General features: G+C 53.8%; 1 protein-coding gene across 1 annotated transcript; it reads right to left on the reverse strand.

The window, feature by feature from the left end:
* Positions 1-67: 67 nt before the first annotated feature.
* Positions 68-21,608, reverse strand: LOC142289551 (leishmanolysin-like peptidase; the record flags this gene model as incomplete). The annotated part of the gene is made up of 15 exons (XM_075333596.1): positions 68-1,701; positions 1,976-2,186; positions 2,270-2,400; positions 5,883-6,042; positions 6,380-6,512; positions 6,581-6,691; positions 7,797-7,873; positions 8,201-8,308; positions 9,312-9,429; positions 9,499-9,593; positions 9,975-10,080; positions 11,345-11,517; positions 11,737-11,854; positions 17,108-17,190; positions 21,578-21,608. Coding segments are annotated over 15 exons (1,756 nt in total), but the record flags the coding sequence as incomplete, so codon positions are not given.
* Between the last annotated feature and the right edge of the window lie 1,263 nt (positions 21,609-22,871).

Raw genomic sequence — 22,871 nt, forward strand, 5'->3', positions numbered from 1 at the left:
GGCGGTGGACATGATATGAGTGGACACACTGTATATGGAGGCCATTGCAGGAGCAGAGCAGACGGCGGCTGAGCACAAGACAAGTGTGCGGGGTCTGACATTTTATTGACAAATTTAAAATAGTCTCAGTTACAATAAATATCAGCTGCAGATAACAATCAGCCCTCTGCCCATCACATGGGACGGCGTTCCAGGCCCTGCCGGTGGCCCTCCACCCATCACATGGGACGGCGTTCCAGGCCCTGCCGGTGGCCCTCCACCCATCACACGGGACGGCGCTCTGTGCCCTGCTGGCCGCTAAGGGAGTGACACCAGGAGCGGCTTTGTCAGGATCTCCCCCGGTGGGAGGAATCACCAGCACATAATCCAAAGATTCAAGAAAGACAGTGAGAGATGATAATACAAAAGGTGCAGTCTGGACATGACTGTGCCTGCTCTTACCGCCGCCCCTGACCATTATCTTCTGCCTCTGCATAGGATAACAAGTGTCAGGGGGGAGTGCACGGAGATCGATCACCTCCAGTCACTGACCCCCCAGGACATGGTGACATTGCCCGAGCTCCTGGCGGCAGCGCGCTTGTCACACCCGGGGGTCACTCAGAAATGAAGAGCTAGCCAGTGAAAGAACCCTATGATAACACTGCTGGGCGAGGGGCAGCTGAGGTAGAACATTGCATTATTTACCCTGGGATCCTCGGCGCTGTGCACATGCGCCAAAAACAAGCGGCGAAACCATCAACATACGAAGAACAAAACAGCACAAACGGCAGACATTTCACCTACAGACCGGGCGGCGGGGAGGGGAAGAGTCAGCAGTTTAAGATACGGGGGAATGGGGGTGGGGGGTTGGCTGCAACAGGTGAAATAGGTTCATTGCCAAATTCCACACTGTGGTAAATTGCAGTAAATGAATGCAGTTTTGCAGCGTGCCGGCCCTTTAACATGTAAATCATTTTTCATCTAATAATGTGACTGATGCAGAGAATCAGACATTGCAGTAATCTCACGTCATGAGATAGTCAGTGGGGGGCTCCCAGATCGCCAGACCCCCGCCCGCAGCTCCTTGTACTGTACATTAATAAGCCCTTAAAGGGCCAGCGCCCAGTCTAATGAAAAGCTGTGGGATTTTGTAACAGACTTTGAATTTTGATTTCTCCTCCCTGGCGAGACCTCTGCTTGCTGTCCAGTGCAGGAAACACCTCGTCTTCTGCTTTTTCAGTCTTTTTATATCCACTAACAGTAAACAGAGGTCAAAATATGAAAGAAAGAAAGCTGCAAAAACGCTCCTCCTGTAGAGCTAGAAAAAGTGCAACAACTCGCCCAGTGGTGGGTACGGGGCGCTGCTCCTCGGGGACAGGGCCAGCACAGACTTAGCACAATGATACACAATGGCCTTATGTGGGGATGTATCCGGGGATTTCGGGTACTCAGTACATGGCAATCCTGAGGTGCGGCCTGGCCTCCGCCGCTCTGGGCCTTAGACTGGGGTGTAAAGTGCTAATGCTGATTAGGGTGGAGGCGGCTCTGCCCCCCGAGAGGTCATCCACGTCCAGCACGAGCCGCGTCCACACAACAGTACATATAAAGTGCAGCAGTGTGGTCACTTGTACACGCACAGGTACAGCCCTGCCAGCAGGGGGAGCAGGTTCAGCATCAGAAGCCACAGGGTGACCACCAGGTTAGATGAGCGGGAGCAGAGATCTGAGAAGAGAAGACACGAGACCTCAGCCCGGGTGCAGTTCCTGCAGATCCCCCGTCCTAATCTACACACACGTGCCAGACCGCACAGTTATGACTGTGATCAGTGTGACATGCGGCTGCAAGTCTCCGGCCCGGGGATCACAGGAGTGGACGCTGGCCGGGGCAGCGGGGTCCAGCAGCTCTGTACTTAGTCGGCTTTGCTGGTTTCTCACCTGTTCTCAGGTGTGAACATGGCCCCTATAGATCGCCAGATTACCTGCACTTTGTACCTTACCTACAGGGGCAGCCCTCGTCCGGTTGTCTGGGGGAGGATCCCGTTCTGGAGGACAGGCGTCACAGAAGTCCCAGCAGGAGGGGCAGACGAGCTTCCCCTCATAATACCAGCCGCTGATCTGGGTGCTGACGGCGATCACCTGCCCGGCCCGGCTGCACAGGTAGGGGCTGTCCTCCAGCCAGACGCGCAGGCCATCCGGGGCACAGCTCACCTGTGGGATGAGAGGTGACGGACCTCCAGTAAATCACACGTCCCTGATCGGACCCCCGCAGCTTAGGACGGACAGTACCTTACCTGATAGCAGCCGCTGCCCCAGTCCGGGTAACTCAGCTTTTTTGTGCACTGCTCCATCACAAAGGCCGATCTCTGCTCCACGCAGGCGGACTCCGGCCCGTAGCGCTCCGCTCCATAGTTCCTGGATTCAGCTGGAACATACAGAAAACCACCGTCAGATGGGAGTAGTAGTACAGAAGGCCGGAGCCGGCCCTGCAGCCTGGTCACAGGGCAATGAGGTGCGATCCGTTCCTACACATGTAACATCCCAGTCACATTGGCTGTAACCGGACAGTCAGCGACCGCAAAGATCAGAAGATCAGAGGACAGCACAGGGCGATTCAGAGGACGGCAGCGGCAGCTCTGCATGAATCCGGGACCTTAAGGGTATGTGCACACGTTGCTTTTTTTTCCGCGCGGAAAAAAAACGCACCCTCTGGCAGAGGGGAGAATTGTAAACAATGCTTTTTGAGAAACAACGCATCGAAAACGCATGCGTTTTTCATGCGTTTTTCATGCGTTTTTCATGCGTTTTTCATGCGTTTTTCATGCGTTTTTTTAGGTGCGTTTTTTAAGACTTGTCAGTGATAATAAAGTTGGTTGAACACAGACCTTTGGAAAAAAAAACCTGTGATGTCATTTCCTTCTCCACATTCTGTTTGGATAAATGGGAGGGCTTGGAATGGAAGGAGCACCATTTGAATTTTGGAAAAGTTGAAATAAACTTCGCGCACCAAGCCCCTTAGGTACCTATACGTCAGAAAACCCCCACAAGTGACCCCATTTTGGAATCTGCACCCATCAAGGATTTTATTCAGGAGTATATTAAGCATTTTGAATCCACAGCTACTTCACCCAAAATGTTGCTGTAGCAACAATATTCTCACTTTTAGGCCCGTTTCACACGTCAGTGAAAACACTGACGTTTTTCACTGGCGTGTAAAACACGCACATGTCCCTCCGTGTGCCGTGAATCACGGCACACGTGGGTTGCCTAAGTGCAATCCGGGCTCCGTTCTCCGTGGCCCGTGATTGCACTTAGAGATTAACTCACCTGCGCCCGCTCCCGCTCTCCATGGTGCTGATCGCTCCCGCGGTGCAGCATCCGGCCGGCGCTGACCCCCGCAGCAGCTGGTTCCGGGTTGGCTGTGTCGTGCATCATGAATATGCGCGACAATAATGAGCCGGCACAGAAGGAACAGGGAGGACGGGCTGCAGAGGACATCGCTGGAGCCGGGTGAGTTAAAATGTTTTTTATTTTAAAAGCACGTTTTTTTCTGGCACGTGTTTCACGGATCACACCACTGCGTGGTCCGTGGGACATCAGTGATGCCAGAAAAAAATGGACATGTCTCCGTGCGGCAATCACGCACACGCGGGTACGCCGCATGGAGACACGTGCAGTGAAAAATCACTGATGTGTGAGCAGACCCATTCATTATAATGGGTCTGCGTATGTCAGTGATTCTGGTACGTTTAAAAAAAAGCACAAACGTCCCAGAATCACTGACGTGTGAAAGGGGCCTAAGGCTATGTGGCCATGATCCAGCGACACGGCGTCTAGTACACAGTGTCAGCCTTCCTGCAGCTGCCCATGCCCACGATTTGGGTTCAGGCTGCTGTGGAGCTCTATACTACCTGCAGAGAACACTCGTCTCCGCAGCATAAATTGACATGCTGAGGCTCGGGAAGCCACGCTACCGGTCAGTTTATGCTGCGGAGAAAAGAAGCACAGTGGGCATGGGATCTCCAAAAATCCTTCCACTGTGCTTCTACTGCACAACGCAGCGTTATGGACGCAGGGAAAACACTCAGCGCCCATAACGCTGCAAACCCTGATTGTGGACACACAGCCTAAAAAGCGTCAATGGATGAAGGGATGTCAAATATATAGAACGTCCTACCCCCGCCAGCATATTCTAAGCTGGCACCTTTAGTACCTTTCATGTGGCACTAAAGGGTGCCTAGCTTAGTATTTATCCAATAAAAAAAAAAAAAAAAAAAAAATGAAAAAAATGGCGTGGGGTCCCCCCTATTTTTGATAGCCAGTCAGGGTAAAGCAGACAGCTGTAGCCTGCAAACCACAGCTGGCAGCTTCATCTTGGCTGGTGATCAATTTGGAGGGCTCCCCATGTTTTTTTTTTTATTTATAAATAAAGAATAAAAAAAAAAATAACATGGGGTCCCCCCAAATTAGATCACCAGCCAAGGTGAAGCTGACAGCTGGGGTCTGGTATTCTCAGGGTGGGAAGAGCCATGGTTATTGGACTCTTCCCAGCCTAAAAATAGCAGGCCGCAGCCGCCCCAGAAGTGGCGCATCCATTAGATGCGCCAATCCTGGCGCTTCGCCCCAACTCATCCCGCGCCCTGGTGCGTTGGCTAACGGGGTAATAAATGGGGTTGATACCAGATGTGTAATGTCACCTGGCATCAAGCCCAGCAATTAGTGATGTCACGGTGTCTATCAGACACCCGACATAACTAATTGACAGTAAGCAAAAGCAAAAAAAGACAACAAAAAATGTTTTATTAGAAAAAACACTCCCCAAATCATTCCCTTGTTCTCCAATTTAATAAAAAAAAATGGGTCCGCAGAAATCCATATGGATGTCCCACGTCGCCTCTGGACCTTCTAGAATATGGGGGCACGTTCAGGAAACGTATCCCCCATTTTCTAGGAGGGCAGACCCTCCATTTGAGGAGAGTGGGTGCAAAAATCTGCACCCACTCTCCCCGGGTCACAGCTGCAGAGAGCGAGCAGCCAGCACAGCTCACACTGAACACTGTGCTGGCTGTCAGCTGCTCTGCACATGTGACCGGCCAGCGTGCACTGAAGGAGGAGGAGGAGGAGGGGGCCGCGGGGGATCAGCGCTGCGACCGGACAGGTATGTATGACACCGGGGGGAATTGGGGTGACCGGGCAGGGCCTGGGGAACAGTTTTCTGTCGCATGTGTTATTGCACATGCGACAGAAATCATAGGAGCAGGGCGGCCGGTGCGCTACTGTGCGCGCGGCCATGTTGGATTTTCGGGAGGGGGGTCGGGGGTCGGGGCGGGCACTTTGGAGACACCGGGGGCTTTGCCAGGAAGTGAGGTCAACAGGAAGCCTCTTGACCTCACTTCCAGGTAAATGCCTGCGTTCTGGCGTGCCGACAAAGGCCGCGGACCGCAACAAAAAAGCAGGTCCATGCGTTGTGGCTGCGTTCTGACCCCACATCATTGATTTCAATGGGGGAGAGAACGCAGCCACAACGCACAAAAGAAGTGACATGCTGCTTTTCTTTCCGCACCGATTTTTGGCATCCAAAACGCTGCGGAAAGAAACGCAGCATGTGCACTGATTTTTCAGCTTTCCCATACACTTTGCTGGGAAAGCTGAACGCATGCAATTTGCCACTGAAACGCTGCGGTTCAAAACGCAGCGTTTCCGCGGTAAAAAACGCATCGTGTGCACACAGCCTCACACCGGACAGGAGAAACCCGAGCAAATACTGTCATGTCTTCCCCCTTATGTATCACACAGTGATCAGACTCCCAGGAAATCACCCTCCTGCCCTACAGCCTGGCGCCCCAATGGTCAGACCCTCCAGGATCCCACCCATGTGTCTGTGTCACCCCGATGCTTCTGACGGACCCGGCTGGTTCTGGGACAAGGTGCAGTCCGAGCTTCTCTGGTATTCTCCGCTCAAATGCCAGCTGAACTCCTGGGTAAACGGGCAGAAGTCGGCGATCTCCACGGCTCCCCCGTAGAAGGAGAGGTCTTCCTGCAGGACCCCGGGGATGTGGTCGAAATACTGAGGGAACAAAATAAGAGATCAGGATCAAAGACAAGACTTCGAGAAATAAAAGATACGCGACCCATCCCGTAACACCTGATAGGACGATAACACGTAGCTGGCCGTGTGAGCCCCCAGCCACAGCGCCATTGGCCGCAGACATGTAGCGGTGCCATTAGCCATAACCACGTGATTTCGCTATTCGATATGAAGAGTGCTACACAGACCCGGACATATAATACCCCCCAATCTGCTGCGCTGTGGACGGTGACGAGCACACGTTGTATGAACGGCCTTCCCCAAGTATTCGGAGCCCATACATTGCCCGGACCAGGAGGTGGACTCTGGCAGATACCTGGTATTCCTGGGGGAGGCTCCGGGGGAATCTCTGCAGGTTACATATGGCCACCGCCCTCTGGTCCTGCCGGCAGGTCAGCCTTAGCGGGTTGCTGCGGAGGGCGTCACAGAAGGGGCTGACGTTCTTCTTCCTGTGCACAGACGTGTTACATACACTGTGTACATGATACGGAGACTGTGCGCATGGCTCGGGTCTTACTTTCTGCTCTGCTGATCAATCCAGAACTTGCAGCTTTTCATTGCAAAGTCGCATCCTTTCCCGCGGCCCCAGTCCAGTTTCTGCGCCATGCTGTAATTCGCCCGGTACCAGCTGAGAAGAATTAGAACATCAGTGTAAGCAGAGACTGCCGGGCTCATGTAGTGCCAGCCAGGCGAGCCATCGACGCACACACCCCTCCTCACCATCCACGGGTGTCTGCACTCCAGCCGTGGCGGAGGTCACATCTTCTGCACAGCCGGTCTGGGACATTATGGCTGTAAGGAATAGTGTAGGCGGCTGTACCGCTCCGTACAGAGGTGTCCGTCCCCCACGCCGAACTATCACAATGAAGGCGTGGAGGTGACGTATGCCAAGAGCAGCCTCAGCCACGTCCACGGTAACTGCCGCTCCTGACCAATGATAGGAGACGTCCAAAGACGACCGCCTACCAGAGACGGCCCGCCGACTAACGACGCTCCACCAACCAGAGACAACTAATATACAGTACATCTACTGGGAAAGGGCAGAATGCTGGACAAAGCCATAGAGTAAAAGTGACGGGCATGCTAACGGATACCACCTCAGCGGAGGCCAAGCGGGCCTCTACAGGTGAACAGAGGACTCTGGATAGTTCCCCAAGGAAGATGCACCTTGTGCCCAGAACCTGGGCGCTGCGGCCGGTGCAATCAGCGGGATCCCAGCTTGTGGTGTAATGGACATGATTATGAACTATTATGAGTATTAAGAGTTATATGAAGATATCCAAAAACCAGGATTTCAGATAGTGCTTGACCTGTACCACACCTATATCGGCACTCAGACATCATAAGACTCGGACAGACTGGACTTATGTGACAAGTAAATCATGCTGACATAGCTTAATGTAAATGAGGAAATACACTGTACATTACAGTATACTTATATCACAGAATAAGCTATTTTACGGTATTGCCCAATAGGAGACGTGTTACGTATTATTGGCCCCTAGCCAACTGATTTCTTTTAAATGTTTGTGGACTTCCGTAATTAAACCATATTTTCTATGCAGATCCGTGTCATTTCTCTGGGCTGTATAGAATAGTATGCATGCTACTAACAAATGACTCATGATTTGGATGCAGACGGGGTTAAGGTAGATGCATAATTAGATTGCATCACTGAAAATGTATGGCCCCCTTAAGTCAGCCGAAGAGCCCCGCGCATCTTCACTGCTCACCCAGTGTCCTCCATCAGCGCCAGGGTGATCCGGGAGAAGACCCTGTTCTGCGTGTGGGAGCCGGTCATGGCTTCATTCTGTGGTGAGGCAATGCAGAGGGTGAATTAACAAGCAGGAAAAAAAAAACTAAAGCCGCCAGTCCCAACCCAAGACCCTCCACAACTCCCAACATGCCCAGAGAGCGCCGGCCGCCTGCCTGCTGGGAGTTATCATATAAGAGGAGCCACAGATTGGAGAGTTCTATACAGAAAAACCCAGATGCCCACCCCACACCCCCTTACCCACACCCCCCCAAACCTTCTGCCCACTTCAACCCATACCTCCTGTTTGCACCTCCAGCCAGCACATTCTACACCACACACCCACCTGCACACCCCCACCTGCCCGCATCCCCCCGCCTGCACCTCCAGCAGCCGCTTCTCCCAGTGGTTCAGCTCGGTCCCGATACCGCCCTGGTTCTCCAGCTCCATTCCCTCTAGCATCGGGCAGTCAAAGTGGTTGCGCACCTCCTCCTGAAACACAAAACGAGAGTACAAAGGGGCTGAGAGGAGCAGCAGACAATGGCGGGTCTAAAGAAGAAAGAAGCTAGTTAGCAGATCTTCAACTTGGCTGTGTAGACTGGGAAAGGGTCAGCAGGGTCCTGTCACCACCAGAGAGCGGGGGCCACAGCCAGGGTCCTGTCACCACCAGAGAGCAGGGGCCACAGCCAGGGTCCTGTCACCACCAGAGGGCAGGGGCCACAGGCAGGGTCCCGTCACCACCAGAGGGTGGGGTTCACAGGCAGGGTCCCGTCACCACCAGAGGGTAGGGTTCACAGGCAGGGTCCCGTCACCACCAGAGGGCGGGAGCCACAGCCAGGGTCCCGTCACCACCAGGGGGCAGAGGCCACAGCCAGGGTCTCGTCACCACCAGGGGGCAGAGGCCACAGCCAGGGTCTCGTCACCACCAGGGGGCAGAGGCCACAGCCAGGGTCACGTCACCACCAGAAGGCGGGGGCCACAGCCAGGGTCCCGTCACCACCAGAGGGCGGGGGCCACAGGCAGGGTCCCGTCACCACCAGAGGGCGGGGGCCACAGGCAGGGTCCCGTCACCACCAGAGGGCGGGGGCCACAGGCAGGGTCCCGTCACCACCAGAGGGCGGGGGCCACAGGCAGTGTCCAGTCACCACCAGAGGACAGAGGTCACCGGCAGGGTCCTATCACTACCAGGGGACATAGGCCACCATAAGGGTTCGGGACTGGCATTTTACAAAGCCTCTCTCTAAATGCCGGTCACAGAGGCGCAGGCGTGACGTCCATTGCTAAAATCTTGTACAGAACATAGAATATAACAATCCAGCAGGCGGGGACCCGGCTCGTCAGTGTCTGGAGACCTGATCCCTACAATGAATCTTAATCCCATTCACTCCTACAGTCTATAGTCTCCTGCTATAGGACAGAGACCACGCCGGACATCTCTCCGGTGCCCCGTGGACTGCGGCTCCTGTGTCATCGCTACGGTCGGTGCCGGACTCACCGTGACCCTCGGGGTGACCAGCAGCTGGACATCGTGCTGGACCATTCTGGCTCCTCGGACCTCCCAGGTCCTGGTCACAGTGCGGACCACCTTCTCTCCCCACTGGTAAACACCGAGGCTGCAATAGAGGGAGTGTGTAATACCGCGTACAAGTCAGGCAGCACAAGCGAGGCAGGATGGCGCTCACCTCTCATTGAAGACCGGCAGACCATTCGAGTTCCTTGGGGTCAGCGGCTGCCCGTCATCACCATAGTACAGAGCAAAGAGTCCGGCGGAAAAGCCCTGGGAAGAGGAAACCAGAAATCACATCCCGCGTATATCACCGCAACGAGACGCAACCATACATACACAACGGAGGGGCGCAAACATACATACACAATGAGGCCGCCCCCTGACCTCGGCAGCATACCCCCCAGCCTCGGCAGTGTGCGCGCGCGCGCACACACACACACACACACACACACTGGCCTCGGCAGCGCGCGCGCACACACACACACACACACTGGCCTCGGCAGCGTACACACACACACACACACACACACACACACACACACACACACTGGCCTCGGCCAGGAAACCTCTGGAAAATCTGGCTGGATTTATGGGACGTCATCTGGAGAATAGACACTTAGGTCATAAGGCCACTGAGGTGGAGCTACATACCAGAGCGTGGATGATCTCGTGTTTCACGGTGGATAACATGCCCGCAAACTCCTGAGGCTGGGTGGAGATCATGTTGGGGCACAGGTTGGCATATCCAGCAATGGGTCTACAAGAACAAAGATGGAAGAGAATGGTCTGATTGAGAAAGGATTACATAGAAGCCTCCAGACCCCCGTGTTCATGCAGTGGTTTTCTTGTTATTACTGGAAAGTGCACCGTCTAGATTCAGACTGAAGGCAGCAAAACCAGGGAAGGGAGAAAGGAAGAAATCTTTAAACAAGAGCAGTGTGTGACATAGGCCATATGGTGTTACCTCTCAGATTCCTCCGCTGCCCCCGTTACTCTGATGATGGCGGTGCCCCCCTCATCTCCATCAGTCGTCAGTCGTGTATCAGTTCCCGGAGAATCCGATCTCTTGTCGGCCGCTTTGCCTTCACTGTGTCTCACTCATCCTATCCCATCTCCATTGATTAAAGCGGGTGATAGTGGAGGCCGTGTCCTCTGACGCAGCCTCCATCCTCTCCTTGGTCCATACAAGTCTCTTGTTTGCAGTCCTCATTAGCAGCTTCTTTGCAGCAATTCGACCATAAATGTCGCTCCTCGCAATTTTCTGTCTGTGCATCATTTATGACAGCTGGTATTAAGGCTTGTAACTCTGATGAACTTATCCTCTGCAGCAGAGGTCATTCTTGGTTGTCTTTTCTAGAGGCGGTTTTCATCAGTTTCATAACAATTGATAGTTTTGATGATTGGAATTAAGGATACCTTCAAGGTTCCAGTTATTTTCTGGATGACTGACCTTAATGTCTTGCAGTAATGATGGATGTGGCCTCTCTTAGTTCAGGCCTTCTTGCCATATTCTGGCTTAGAACTGTTGTGGAATAGGCTCAGCTGTATGGAGCTGCGCACCAACACTGCAATCTCCAGATGGCCACAAACCCTTTCTGATGTCCAGTGATTCCACAAATGATCTCTGGACGAGGCGACCCGATCTTCAGAGCTATTCCTGGCGTTGACCTGAAGATGCTGCTTGAGAGAAAATGGGGTATAAAGCTGAGTAACGGGGGCACATGAGGAGCTTGAGGGGTAACATTCTGCTTTGCTCTCACGTTTCTTTACTCATTTCTCTGTGTCCTTCGTGATTTTGCCGCTTTAAGTCTTAATCTAGAATGTGCACAACAGAATAGGGTGGAAACTATTATATGAATGGGGGGAGGGGAATACAAACTTCTGCCTGGTCCTGTACATACTGAAGGGATCACACTGCTGATAATGAACACGGTACCATGAGGCGTCATTGCTCTGTATGGGCGGGTATGTGCAGCGCCTCCGTATACTACTTTCTCGCTCCCGTTAATGGCTGCTGTTACCTGTCCATTTCTGCTTCCAGCTGGCAGTAGGCGGCGTATGCCACAATATTCTCCTGGCTGCATCTCTCGGTGGTGATGGCGCTCACATAGAGGATGAAGTCGGCATCTCGCACCCCTCCACTGTCCGGGGGTCCTGATGTCCCACAGTACTTGTTGCGGCACAGCAGACATTGCTGAATCACAGCGGGAAATAATAATGGTGATCAGAGGCACCGAAGATAGAGACCTGCAGAGCAGCGCTCATCAGTCAGCGTTTGTGCAGGAATCCGGATGACGGATATCATCCATCCGCAGCCCCTGGGGCAGCAACATCCGATAATGAGCCTGTACCCCACCATACTGCGGAGATCTAGGTATAAATCATCCGCCAGACCGCTGCAGCACATCACTACCTGCAGATGATCCTCTGGGACGATGACTGGTCCACACCGCGTGTGCTCAGCACAACCTTCATGGCAGAATCTCCGGGCATCCGCCGTCCTCCTCACATACTGATTCTTCACACACTGTCTGCAGAGGAATATAAAGTATATACCCCGGGGGGTCAGTACAGAATAATACACAGTGGATATAGCAGGTCCACGGGACTGTGCAGCCCCTGGATCGTCATGTAAATAATCTTACAAGGAAGAATCATTTCAGCACTTTCCCTCTGATAATGTCGCCCAGAATCTGCTTCCAACAATTACAAGTAATAAAGGAGGATAATCCTCGCACCCGAAACTAACGCTCTGGTGACGTCCCTGTGCCTAAAGCCCCAGATCCAGCTGCTGATAATCTGCCCCCAAGCACAATGCTGCCTCCACCAGGCTGCACTATGGGGAGGGGGTCTTCTGGGGATGTGTGGTGGGGACTTTTCCCCTCGGTCTCGTCAGACACGTTCCCTGCAGGCTTTTGTAAGATGTGATGGAGGTGTGGGCAGCACTCGGCCTGGATGTTGTCCTCTCCCCCACAGGCCAGACATAGGAAGAATACGGGACATCACATGAGGACACCACCAGGACCGGTCAGACATTTCTGCAGCTCCTTTAATGTTGTTGTCGCCTCTTGCTGCCTCCAAGACCCATTGTCTTGTCTTTTCCTCAGTATTTGAGGAGTGTCCAGTTGTCGGTGCCATCGCTGTGGTGCCAAATTTCATCCCCTTCTTCAGACATCCTCACAGGGTCCTTGGTGGATCTAATGCTGGTGAAATGTGTTCTACCTTTTCCTGACTGATCACTTTCCACAGTGAGATCCTCTGCTGCGTTGTCAGCTGTTTATGGACCAGAAAAGGTCAGGAAAATCCTTCTAGAACAGCAAAGGGTTAATCAGAATGGCTGTAAATGATGGCGGCCGAGCTCGGATACTGTGTAGCATGGGGGCACAAGCACAGCTCCAACAATAAGAGGGTGTGAACACTTATGCAACCACAGGACTGGAGATTGTTGGTTGTTTTTTTTTCTTCTTCAAAATTAATTTCAGTTTCTGAATGGATTTGTGCTGATTATCAGCGACACTGAAGGGCGAAAGTTCTGAACGGATTCTTCTAGTCAGGCTCATTTTACTTGACAAGAGCGTGTAGACTTATATCCAGTACATAAACCACAGGAGGTGCGGTTAGTACAGTAATATATATATATATATATATATATATATATATATATATATATATATATATATATTATATATATACACACACACATACATACATACATACATACATACATACACACATATACACACACACACACACACACACACACACACACACACAGTGCTGGCCAAAAGTATTGGCACCCCTGCAATTCTGTCAGATAATACTCAGTTTCTTCCTGAAAATGATTGCAGTCACACATTCTTTGGTTATTATCTTCATTTATTTTGCTTGCAATGAAAAAAAGAGAATGAAACAAAAATCAAATCATTGATCATTCCACACAAAACTCCAAAAAATGAGCCAGACAAAAAGTATTGGCACCCTTAGCCTAATACTTGCTTGCACAACCTTTAGCCAGAATAACTGCGCACAACCGCTTCCGCTTCCGGTTCCATCAATGAGCTTCTTACAATGCTCTGCGGGAATTTTAGACCATTCTTCTTTGGAAACTGCTCCAGATCCCTGAGATGTGAAGGGGCCTTCTCTGCCATTGTGAGATCTCTCCACAGGTCTTCTATAGGAAAAAGAAGATTCCGGTCTTTGTGAGCGCGAGTAATAGATCTTTGGTCTTGTATGATGATTAGCTTTATTATTAATAACATAAAGCTCTTGTATTAAACAACGCGTTTCAGCAAGATACACTCGCCATCCTCAGGTGTAACGAGCACTTCACACACATTAAATTTATAGGTAAAATAAAACAAACCCCACAAGTGAGACTCATGGGTGTGTCGTAAAATCAGGTTATTTAACCCTTTAAACGCTAAAAACTTTTATAGTGAATCAAGAATCAAATAAAACCTTATTAAAAGCATGGGATATTATCTAAAAAGCGATATCTATATAACCATTTCATAAATAAATAAATGGAACTATATTCATTAAAGTAGGATTTACCATTTTACGGTTTCATAAGAATTACTGTTAGTGAAGTCTTTATAATATAGGGCGTTTCCAGGAGTTTTCATTTAGCTTGATGGATGTCACAGTAGTACTACAATCTTTCAGTTAGGGGGCCTTTTTTAGATTATTTTAGATTATTTCTTCAGTGAGATTTTACTTATCAATTTTTAAAAACCCATTATTAGATCGGTAGTTTATTTTTTATTTCTTATTTATTAGTTTGTTTTATTTATTATATTTGTTTTTTATTATATATATATATATATATATATATATATATATATATATATATAGCAATTTTCTTGTTTAGAATCCAGTTAATCTGATGTCCATACACACGTGGGCCCATAAACATATACATACACATATTATATAGATATCTATCTATATCTATATATATATATATATCTATATATATATATATATATATACATACATACACACACACACACACATACATACATATACATTATATATACACACACACATACATACATACATACATACATACATACATACATATATATATATATATATATATATACACACACACACACACACACACACACACACACACATACGCTCACATAGAACTCTATCAGGTGAACCTTGCCATGTTACTGTTTGGCAACATTATCTAACATTAGGTTGTGTCCTTCTGGAGTTAGTGGACCCAATTTGAAGATCCAATAGCTTTCTTTTTTGATAAGTTTGGTTAGTGATTGTGGATCTTTATTACAAATAGAGTCTATGATGGTGAGTGTCATTTTGGGGTCCCTATTGTGCACATTATTGTAATGTCTTGAAACACTATGTAATGAGTAGCCTATTTTTATGTTGTGTCGGTGTTGATTTAGTCGTGCATGCATTTCTTGTATTGTACGACCTACATATTGGGCACCACAGGGGCACTCCAACAAATAGACTACATATGTAGAGTGACAATTAAATTTGTTTTATTATAAAGGTTTCTCCTGTGGTCCTGGAGGTAAAGGTTTTTGCTCGTGATCACCTGGCAGCATAGGCATTTTGGTGTTTGACATGGGTAACATCCCCATTGATTTGGGTTGTCAACCCTGACTACTGATGATTTTAGAGAGGTGTTGCTGGGTGCGACCATATTACCTGAATTCCTATTTTCCTTATAGATGATGATGGGTCTATGGGGTATATGGTCTGATCGTATAGGATCACCTTTTAATATAAACAAATATTTATTGGAGTAGTTTTTCGATATGGGTCCTAGAGGTTGACAGTAGGTAGTGACTAGACTCCATTTGGATAGTTTGATTTTTTTCATCATGGTTTAGGGTATTCACTTGTTTTGGTTGTATGCATATTTCCTGGGTGAGGGGATTTGTTTTTTGTAGGCGTCTTGTAACAATTTTTTAGGGTATCCTGTACAATTTTTTCTTATCCTTCTATACTGTCCGTATGGGATGTTCCGGATCCATCTTGGTAGGTGTCCACTGTTGTATTTTAAATAACTGTTTACATCAACGGGTTTAAAGTGTATGGATGTTTTAATCCTCCCTGTTTCATTCAAACTAATTTGTAGGTCTAAATATTGGATAGTTTTATTTGAATGGGTAGCAGTAAATTGAGATACTCTACGAATTCTTTTGCTTTCCCCAAAGGGCCTCTTTTCACAGGTCTTCTATGGGATTCAGGTCTGGACTCATTGCTGGCCACTTTAGTAGTCTCCAGTGCTTTCTATTCAAACCATTTTCTAGTGCTTTTTGAAGTGTGTTTTGGGTCATTGTCCTGCTGAAGACCCATGACCTCTGAGGGAGACCCAGCTTTCTCACACTGGGCCCTACATTATGCTGCAAAATATGTTGGTAGTCTTCAGACTTCATAATTGCCATGCACACGGTCAAGCAGTCCAGTGCCAGAGGCAGCAAAGCAACCCCAAAACATCAGGGAACCTCCGCCATGTTTGACTGTAGGGACAGTGTTCTTTCTCTTTGAATGTCTTTTTTTCCTGTAAACTATGTTGATGGTTTTTCCCAAAAAGCTCTACTTTTGTCTCATCTGACCAGAGAACATTCTTCCAAAACGTTTTAGGCTTTCTCAGGTAAGTTTTGGCAAACTCCAGCCTGGCTTTTTTATATCTTGGGGTAAGAAAATCTTAATTACTTACCGGTAATGGGATTTTCAGAAGCCCATGACAGCGGAACCTATCTCTCAGGTGGTGCTGTCATGGGCGAAAGGGAAAGTGGGGTCTTCCTGGGTATCCTACCATACAGTCCTTTTCATTCAGACGCCGACGGATAGTACGGGTGACACTGTTGTACCCTCGGACTGCTGGGCAGCTTGAACTTGTTTGGATGTTAGTCGAGGTTCTTTATCCACCATCCGCACAATCTTGCGGTGAAATCTCTCGTCAATTTTTCTTTCCCTTCCACATCTAGGGAGGTTACCACAGTGCCATGGGCTTTACACTTCTTGATGGCACTGCGCACCGTAGACACAGGAACTTTCAGGTCTTTGGAGATGGACTTGTAGCCTTGAGATTGCTCATGCTTCCTCACAATCTGGATTCTCAGTCCTCAGACAGTTCTTTGGTCTTTCTTTTCTCCATGCTCAATGTGGTGCACACAAGGACACAGGACAGAGGCGGAGGCAACTTTACTCCATGTCACCGGCTGCAAGTGTGATTTATTATTGCCAGCACCTGTTAGGTGCCACAGGTAAGTTACAGGCGCTGTTATTACACAAATTACAGAAGCAGCACAGGATTATTCACACAGTGCCAATACTTTTGTCCACCCCCTTTTTATGTTTGGTGTGGAATTATATACAATTTGGCTTTATGACAAATTTTTTTTTTTTTTCATTGAAAACAATTTAAATGAAGATAATACCAAATTACCTGCAGATGTGTCTGCATAGAGAGTGGAGGGAAAAACCTGCAGATGTGTCTGTATAGAGAGTGGAGGGAAAAACCTGCAGATGTGTCTGTATAGAGAGAGGAGGGAAAAACCTGCAGATGTGTCTATATAGAAAGCGAAGAAGGGAAAAACCTGCAGATGTGTCTGTATAGAGAGAGGAGGGAAAAACCTGCAGATGTGTCTGTATAGAGAGTGGAGGGAAAAACCTGCAGATGTGTCTGTATAGAGAGAGGAGGGAAAAACCTGCAGATGTGTCTATATAGAAAGCGAAGGGAAAAACCTGTAGGACACACACACGCAACCCGCCCAGCAGGACGCACACATACGCACCGGCTGAGCAGGATGGAGCTGCTGGGTCTCCGCACCTGGAACGTCCTCTGCAGATAGGAGATGGCTTGTGGGAAGAGCTTGTTCTGTGGAGCCGACAGACCATCACATGCTGCAAACTCTGGTGGTACCGCCCCTCGCCCCCAGCACAGCAGGTAACACGCCCCCTCCCCCCCCCCAGCACAGCAGGTAACACGCCCCTTCCCCCCCCCAGCACAGCAGGTAACACGCCCCCTCCCCCCCAGCACAGCAGGTAACACGCCCCCCTCCCCCCCCAGCACAGCAGGTAACACGCCCCCTCCCCCCCCAGCACAGCAGGTAACACGCCCCCCTCCCCCCCAGCACAGCAGATAACACGCCCCCTCCCCCCCCAGCACAGCAGGTAACACGCCCCCCCAGCACAGCAGGTAACACGCCCCTTCCCCCCCCCCAGCACAGCAGGTAACACGCCCCCTCCCCCCCAGCACAGCAGGTAACACGCCCCTTCCCCCCCCCAGCACAGCAGGTAACACGCCCCCTCCCCCCCAGCACAGCAGGTAACACGCCCCCTCACCCCCCCAGCACAGCAGGTAACACGCCCCCTCCCCCCCCAGCACAGCAGGTAACACGCCCCTTCGCCCCCAGCACAGCAGATAACACGCCCCCTCCCCCCCCAGCACAGCAGGTAACACGCCCCCCAGCACAGCAGGTAACACGCCCCTTCGCCCCCCAGCACAGCAGGTAACACGCCCCCTCCCCCCCCAGCACAGCAGGTAACACGCCCCTCGCCCCCAGCACAGCAGGTAACACGCCCCTCGCCCCCAGCACAGCAGGTAACACGCCCCCCTCGCCCCTCCAGCACAGCAGGTAACACGCCCTCTCCCCCCCCAGCACAGCAGGTAACACGCCCCCTCCCCCCCCAGCACAGCAGGTAACATGCCCCTTCGCCCCCAGCACAGCAGGTAACAAGCCCCCCAGCACAGCAGGTAACACGCCCCTTCGCCCCCCAGCACAGCAGGTAACACGCCCCTTCCCCCCCCCAGCACAGCAGGTAACACGCCCCCTCCCCCCCAGCACAGCAGGTAACACGCCCCCTCCCCCCCCCAGCACAGCAGGTAACACGCCCCCTCCCCCCCCAGCACAGCAGGTAACACGCCCCCTCCCCCCCCAGCACAGCAGGTAACACGCCCCCTCCCCCCCAGCACAGCAGGTAACACGCCCCTTCGCCCCCAGCACAGCAGGTAACACGCCCCCCAGCACAGCAGGTAACACGCCCCTTCGCCCCCCAGCACAGCAGGTAACACGCCCCCTCCCCCCCAGCACAGCAGGTAACACGCCCCCCCCCCCCCCAGCACAGCAGGTAACACGCCCCCTCCCCCCCCAGCACAGCAGGTAACACGCCCCCTCCCCCCCCAGCACAGCAGGTAACACGCCCCCTCCCCCCCAGCACAGCAGGTAACACGCCCCTTCGCCCCCCAGCACACCAGGTAACACGCCCCCCAGCACAGCAGGTAACACGCCCCTTCGCCCCCAGCACACCAGGTAACACGCCCCCCAGCACAGCAGGTAACACGCCCCTTCGCCCCTCAGCACAGCAGGTAACACGCCCCCTCCCCCCCCAGCACAGCAGGTAACACGCCCCCTCCCCCCCAGCACAGCAGGTAACACGCCCCCTCCCCCCCCAGCACAGCAGGTAACACGCCCCCTCCCCCCCCCAGCACAGCAGGTAACACGCCCCCTCCCCCCCCAGCACAGCAGGTAACACACCCCCTCCCCCCCAGCACAGCAGGTAACACGCCCCCCTCCCCCCCCAGCACAGCAGGTAACACGCCCCCCTCCCCCCCCCAGCACAGCAGGTAACACGCCCCCTCCCCCCCAGCACAGCAGGTAACACGCCCCCCTCCCCCCCCCAGCACAGCAGGTAACACGCCCCCTCCCCCCCCAGCACAGCAGGTAACACGCCCCCCTCCCCCCCCAGCACAGCAGGTAACACGCCCCTTCGCCCCCAGCACAGCAGGTAACGCCCCCCAGCACAGCAGGTAACACGCCCCTTCGCCCCCCAGCACAGCAGGTAACACGCCCCTTCGCCCCCCAGCACAGCAGGTAACACGCCCCCCTCGCCCCCCAGCACAGCAGGTAACACGCCCCCTCCCCCCCCAGCACAGCAGGTAACACGCCCCCCTCCCCCCCCAGCACAGCAGGTAACACGCCCCCCTCCCCCCCCAGCACAGCAGGTAACACGCCCCCTCCCCCCCCAGCACAGCAGGTAACACGCCCCCTCCCCCCCCCCCAGCACAGCAGGTAACACGCCCCTTCGCCCCCCAGCACAGCAGGTAACACGCCCCCCTCGCCCCCCAGCACAGCAGGTAACACGCCCCCTCGCCCCCCCAGCACAGCAGGTAACACGCCCCCCAGCACAGCAGGTAACACGCCCCCCAGCACAGCAGGTAACACGCCCCCTCCCCCCCCAGCACAGCAGGTAACACGCCCCCTCCCCCCCAGCACAGCAGGTAACACGCCCCCTCCCCCCCAGCACAGCAGGTAACACGCCCCCTCCCCCCCCAGCACAGCAGGTAACACGCCCCCTCCCCCCCAGCACAGCAGGTAACACGCCCCCTCCCCCCCCAGCACAGCAGGTAACACGCCCCCCTCCCCCCCCCAGCACAGCAGGTAACACGCCCCCCTCCCCCCCAGCACAGCAGGTAACACGCCCCCTCCCCCCAGCACAGCAGGTAACACGCCCCCTCCCCCCCCAGCACAGCAGGTAACACGCCCCCTCCCCCCCAGCACAGCAGGTAACACGCCCCCCTCCCCCCCAGCACAGCAGGTAACACGCCCCCTCCCCCCCCAGCACAGCAGGTAACACGCCCCCTCCCCCCCCAGCACAGCAGGTAACACGCCCCTTCGCCCCAGCACAGCAGGTAACACGCCCCTTCGCCCCCCAGCACAGCAGGTAACACGCCCCTTCGCCCCCCAGCACAGCAGGTAACACGCCCCTTCGCCCCCCCAGCACAGCAGGTAACACGCCCCCTCGCCCCCCAGCACAGCAGGTAACACGCCCCCCTCCCCCCCCAGCACAGCAGGTAACACGCCCCCTCCCCCCCCCAGCACAGCAGGTAACACGCCCCCCTCCCCCCCCCAGCACAGCAGGTAACACGCCCCCTCCCCCCCCCAGCACAGCAGGTAACACGCCCCTTCGCCCCCAGCACAGCAGGTAACGCCCCCCCAGCACAGCAGGTAACACGCCCCTTCGCCCCCCAGCACAGCAGGTAACACGCCCCCCTCGCCCCCCCAGCACAGCAGGTAACACGCCCCCCAGCACAGCAGGTAACACGCCCCCCAGCACAGCAGGTAACACGCCCCCCAGCACAGCAGGTAACACGCCCCCTCCCCCCCAGCACAGCAGGTAACACGCCCCCCAGCACAGCAGGTAACACGCCCCCTCCCCCCCCAGCACAGCAGGTAACACGCCCCCCAGCACAGCAGGTAACACGCCCCCTCCCCCCCCAGCACAACAGGTAACACGCCCCCTCCCCCCCAGCACAGCAGGTAACACGCCCCCTCACCCCCAGCACAGCAGGTAACACGCCCCCTCCCCCCCCAGCACAGCAGGTAACACGCCCCCTCCCCCCCCAGCACAGCAGGTAACACGCCCCCTCCCCCCCCCAGCACAGCAGGTAACACGCCCCCTCCCCCCCCAGCACAGCAGGTAACACGCCCCTTCGCCCCCAGCACAGCAGGTAACGCCCCCCAGCACAGCAGGTAACACGCCCCTTCGCCCCCCAGCACAGCAGGTAACACGCCCCTTCGCCCCCCAGCACAGCAGGTAACACGCCCCCTCGCCCCCCAGCACAGCAGGTAACACGCCCCCCAGCACAGCAGGTAACACGCCCCCCAGCACAGCAGGTAACACGCCCCCCAGCACAGCAGGTAACACGCCCCCCAGCACAGCAGGTAACACGCCCCCCAGCACAGCAGGTAACACGCCCCCCAGCACAGCAGGTAACACGCCCCCTCCCCCCCCAGCACAGCAGGTAATACGCCCCTTCGCCCCCAGCACAGCAGATAACATGCCCCCTCCCCCCCCCAGCACAGCAGATAACATGCCCCCTCCCCCCCCCAGCACAGCAGGTAACATGCCCCCTCCCCCCCCCAGCACAGCAGATAACATGCCCCCTCCCCCCCCAGCACAGCAGGTAACATGCCCCCTCCCCCCCCAGCACAGCAGGTAACATGCCCCCTCCCCCCAGCACAGCAGGTAACATGCCCCCTCGCCCCCAGCACAGCAGGTAACACACCCCCTCGCCCCCCGCACAGCAGGTAAACACGCCTCCTCGCCCCCAGCACAGCAGGTAACACGCCCCCTCCCCCCCAGCACAGCAGGTAACACGCCCCCTCCCCCCCAGCACAGCAGGTAACACGCCCCCCCCCCCCCCAGCACACCAGGTAACACGCCCCCTCCCCCCCAGCACACCAGGTACTGTGGATACTCACTTTTACGAGTCGCTTCCTCGCTGGAACCAGACTAGAAACAGAAAGAGAAATGCTGTCAGTGGCGTCTGCAGAGCTCCTCCATCATGTCACGTTTAGTGCTCCGGCCCCATCCTGGGGGGGGGGGGGCGCAGATGTAGAAGGCAGAGCGCAAACATCAGGCGCCGATTGTTACAGCACATGAATGAAAAGTCGCCATAATCCAGGAACCGCGCGCACATGAGATTTACACAACCTGCACAGGACGCGCGCCTTCACATTAGCACACAATCCCGCTTATTTCCCAACAGATGTATGGGGGGCCACAGATGTATGATGCGGGGGGCCAGGTAGGGGCGTGACAGTGCAGACAGTGGTCCGCCTGTGTCCTGGATACACGAAGGTAATAATGTGTGATAACAGGTCGCGAAAATACCCCCCCCCATGCAGTCACCCCCCCCCGACACCACACTATTACCTCCCACCAATCCGCCCCCATACTGTCACCTCCCCCCCGACACCACACTATTACCTCCCACCAAACCGCCCCCATACTGTCACCTCCCCCCCCCCCGACACCACACTATTACCTCCCTCCAATCCGCCCCCATACTGTCACCTCCCCCCCGACTATCACCTCCCACCAATCCGCTGCATGCGCATCCATACTGTCACCTTCCCACGACACCACACTATCACCTCCCTCCAATCTGCCCCCATACCGTCACCTCCCTCGACTATCACCTCCCACCAATCCGCTGCATGCGCATCCATACTGTCACCTCCCCACAACACCACACTATCACCTCCCTCCTCCCCCGACTATCACATCCCACCAATCCGCCACATCCGCACCCATGCCGTCACCTCCCCCCGACCCCACATTATCACCTCCCACCACATCTGCACCCACACGGTCACCTCCCCCCAACCCCACACTATTACCTCCCACCAATCCGCCACATCCACACCCATGCTGTCACCTCCCACCAATCCGCCACATCCGCACCCATGCGGTCACCTCCCACCAATCCGCCACATCCGCACCCATGCGGTCACCTCCCACCAATCCGCCACATCTGCATCCATACTGTCACCTCCCCCCCGACACCACACTATCACCTCCCACCAATCCGCCCCCATATTGTCACCTCCCCCCCGACACCACACTATCACCTCCCACCAATCCGCCCCCATACTGTCACCTCCCTCGACTATCACTTCCCACCAATCCACCGCATCCATACTGTCACCTCCCCATGACACCCCACTATCACCTCCCACCAATCCACCACATCCGCACCCATGCAGTCACCTC

This window comes from Anomaloglossus baeobatrachus, unplaced genomic scaffold (genome assembly GCF_048569485.1).
Source record: "Anomaloglossus baeobatrachus isolate aAnoBae1 unplaced genomic scaffold, aAnoBae1.hap1 Scaffold_956, whole genome shotgun sequence".
NCBI classification, from domain to species: Eukaryota; Metazoa; Chordata; class Amphibia; order Anura; family Aromobatidae; genus Anomaloglossus; species Anomaloglossus baeobatrachus.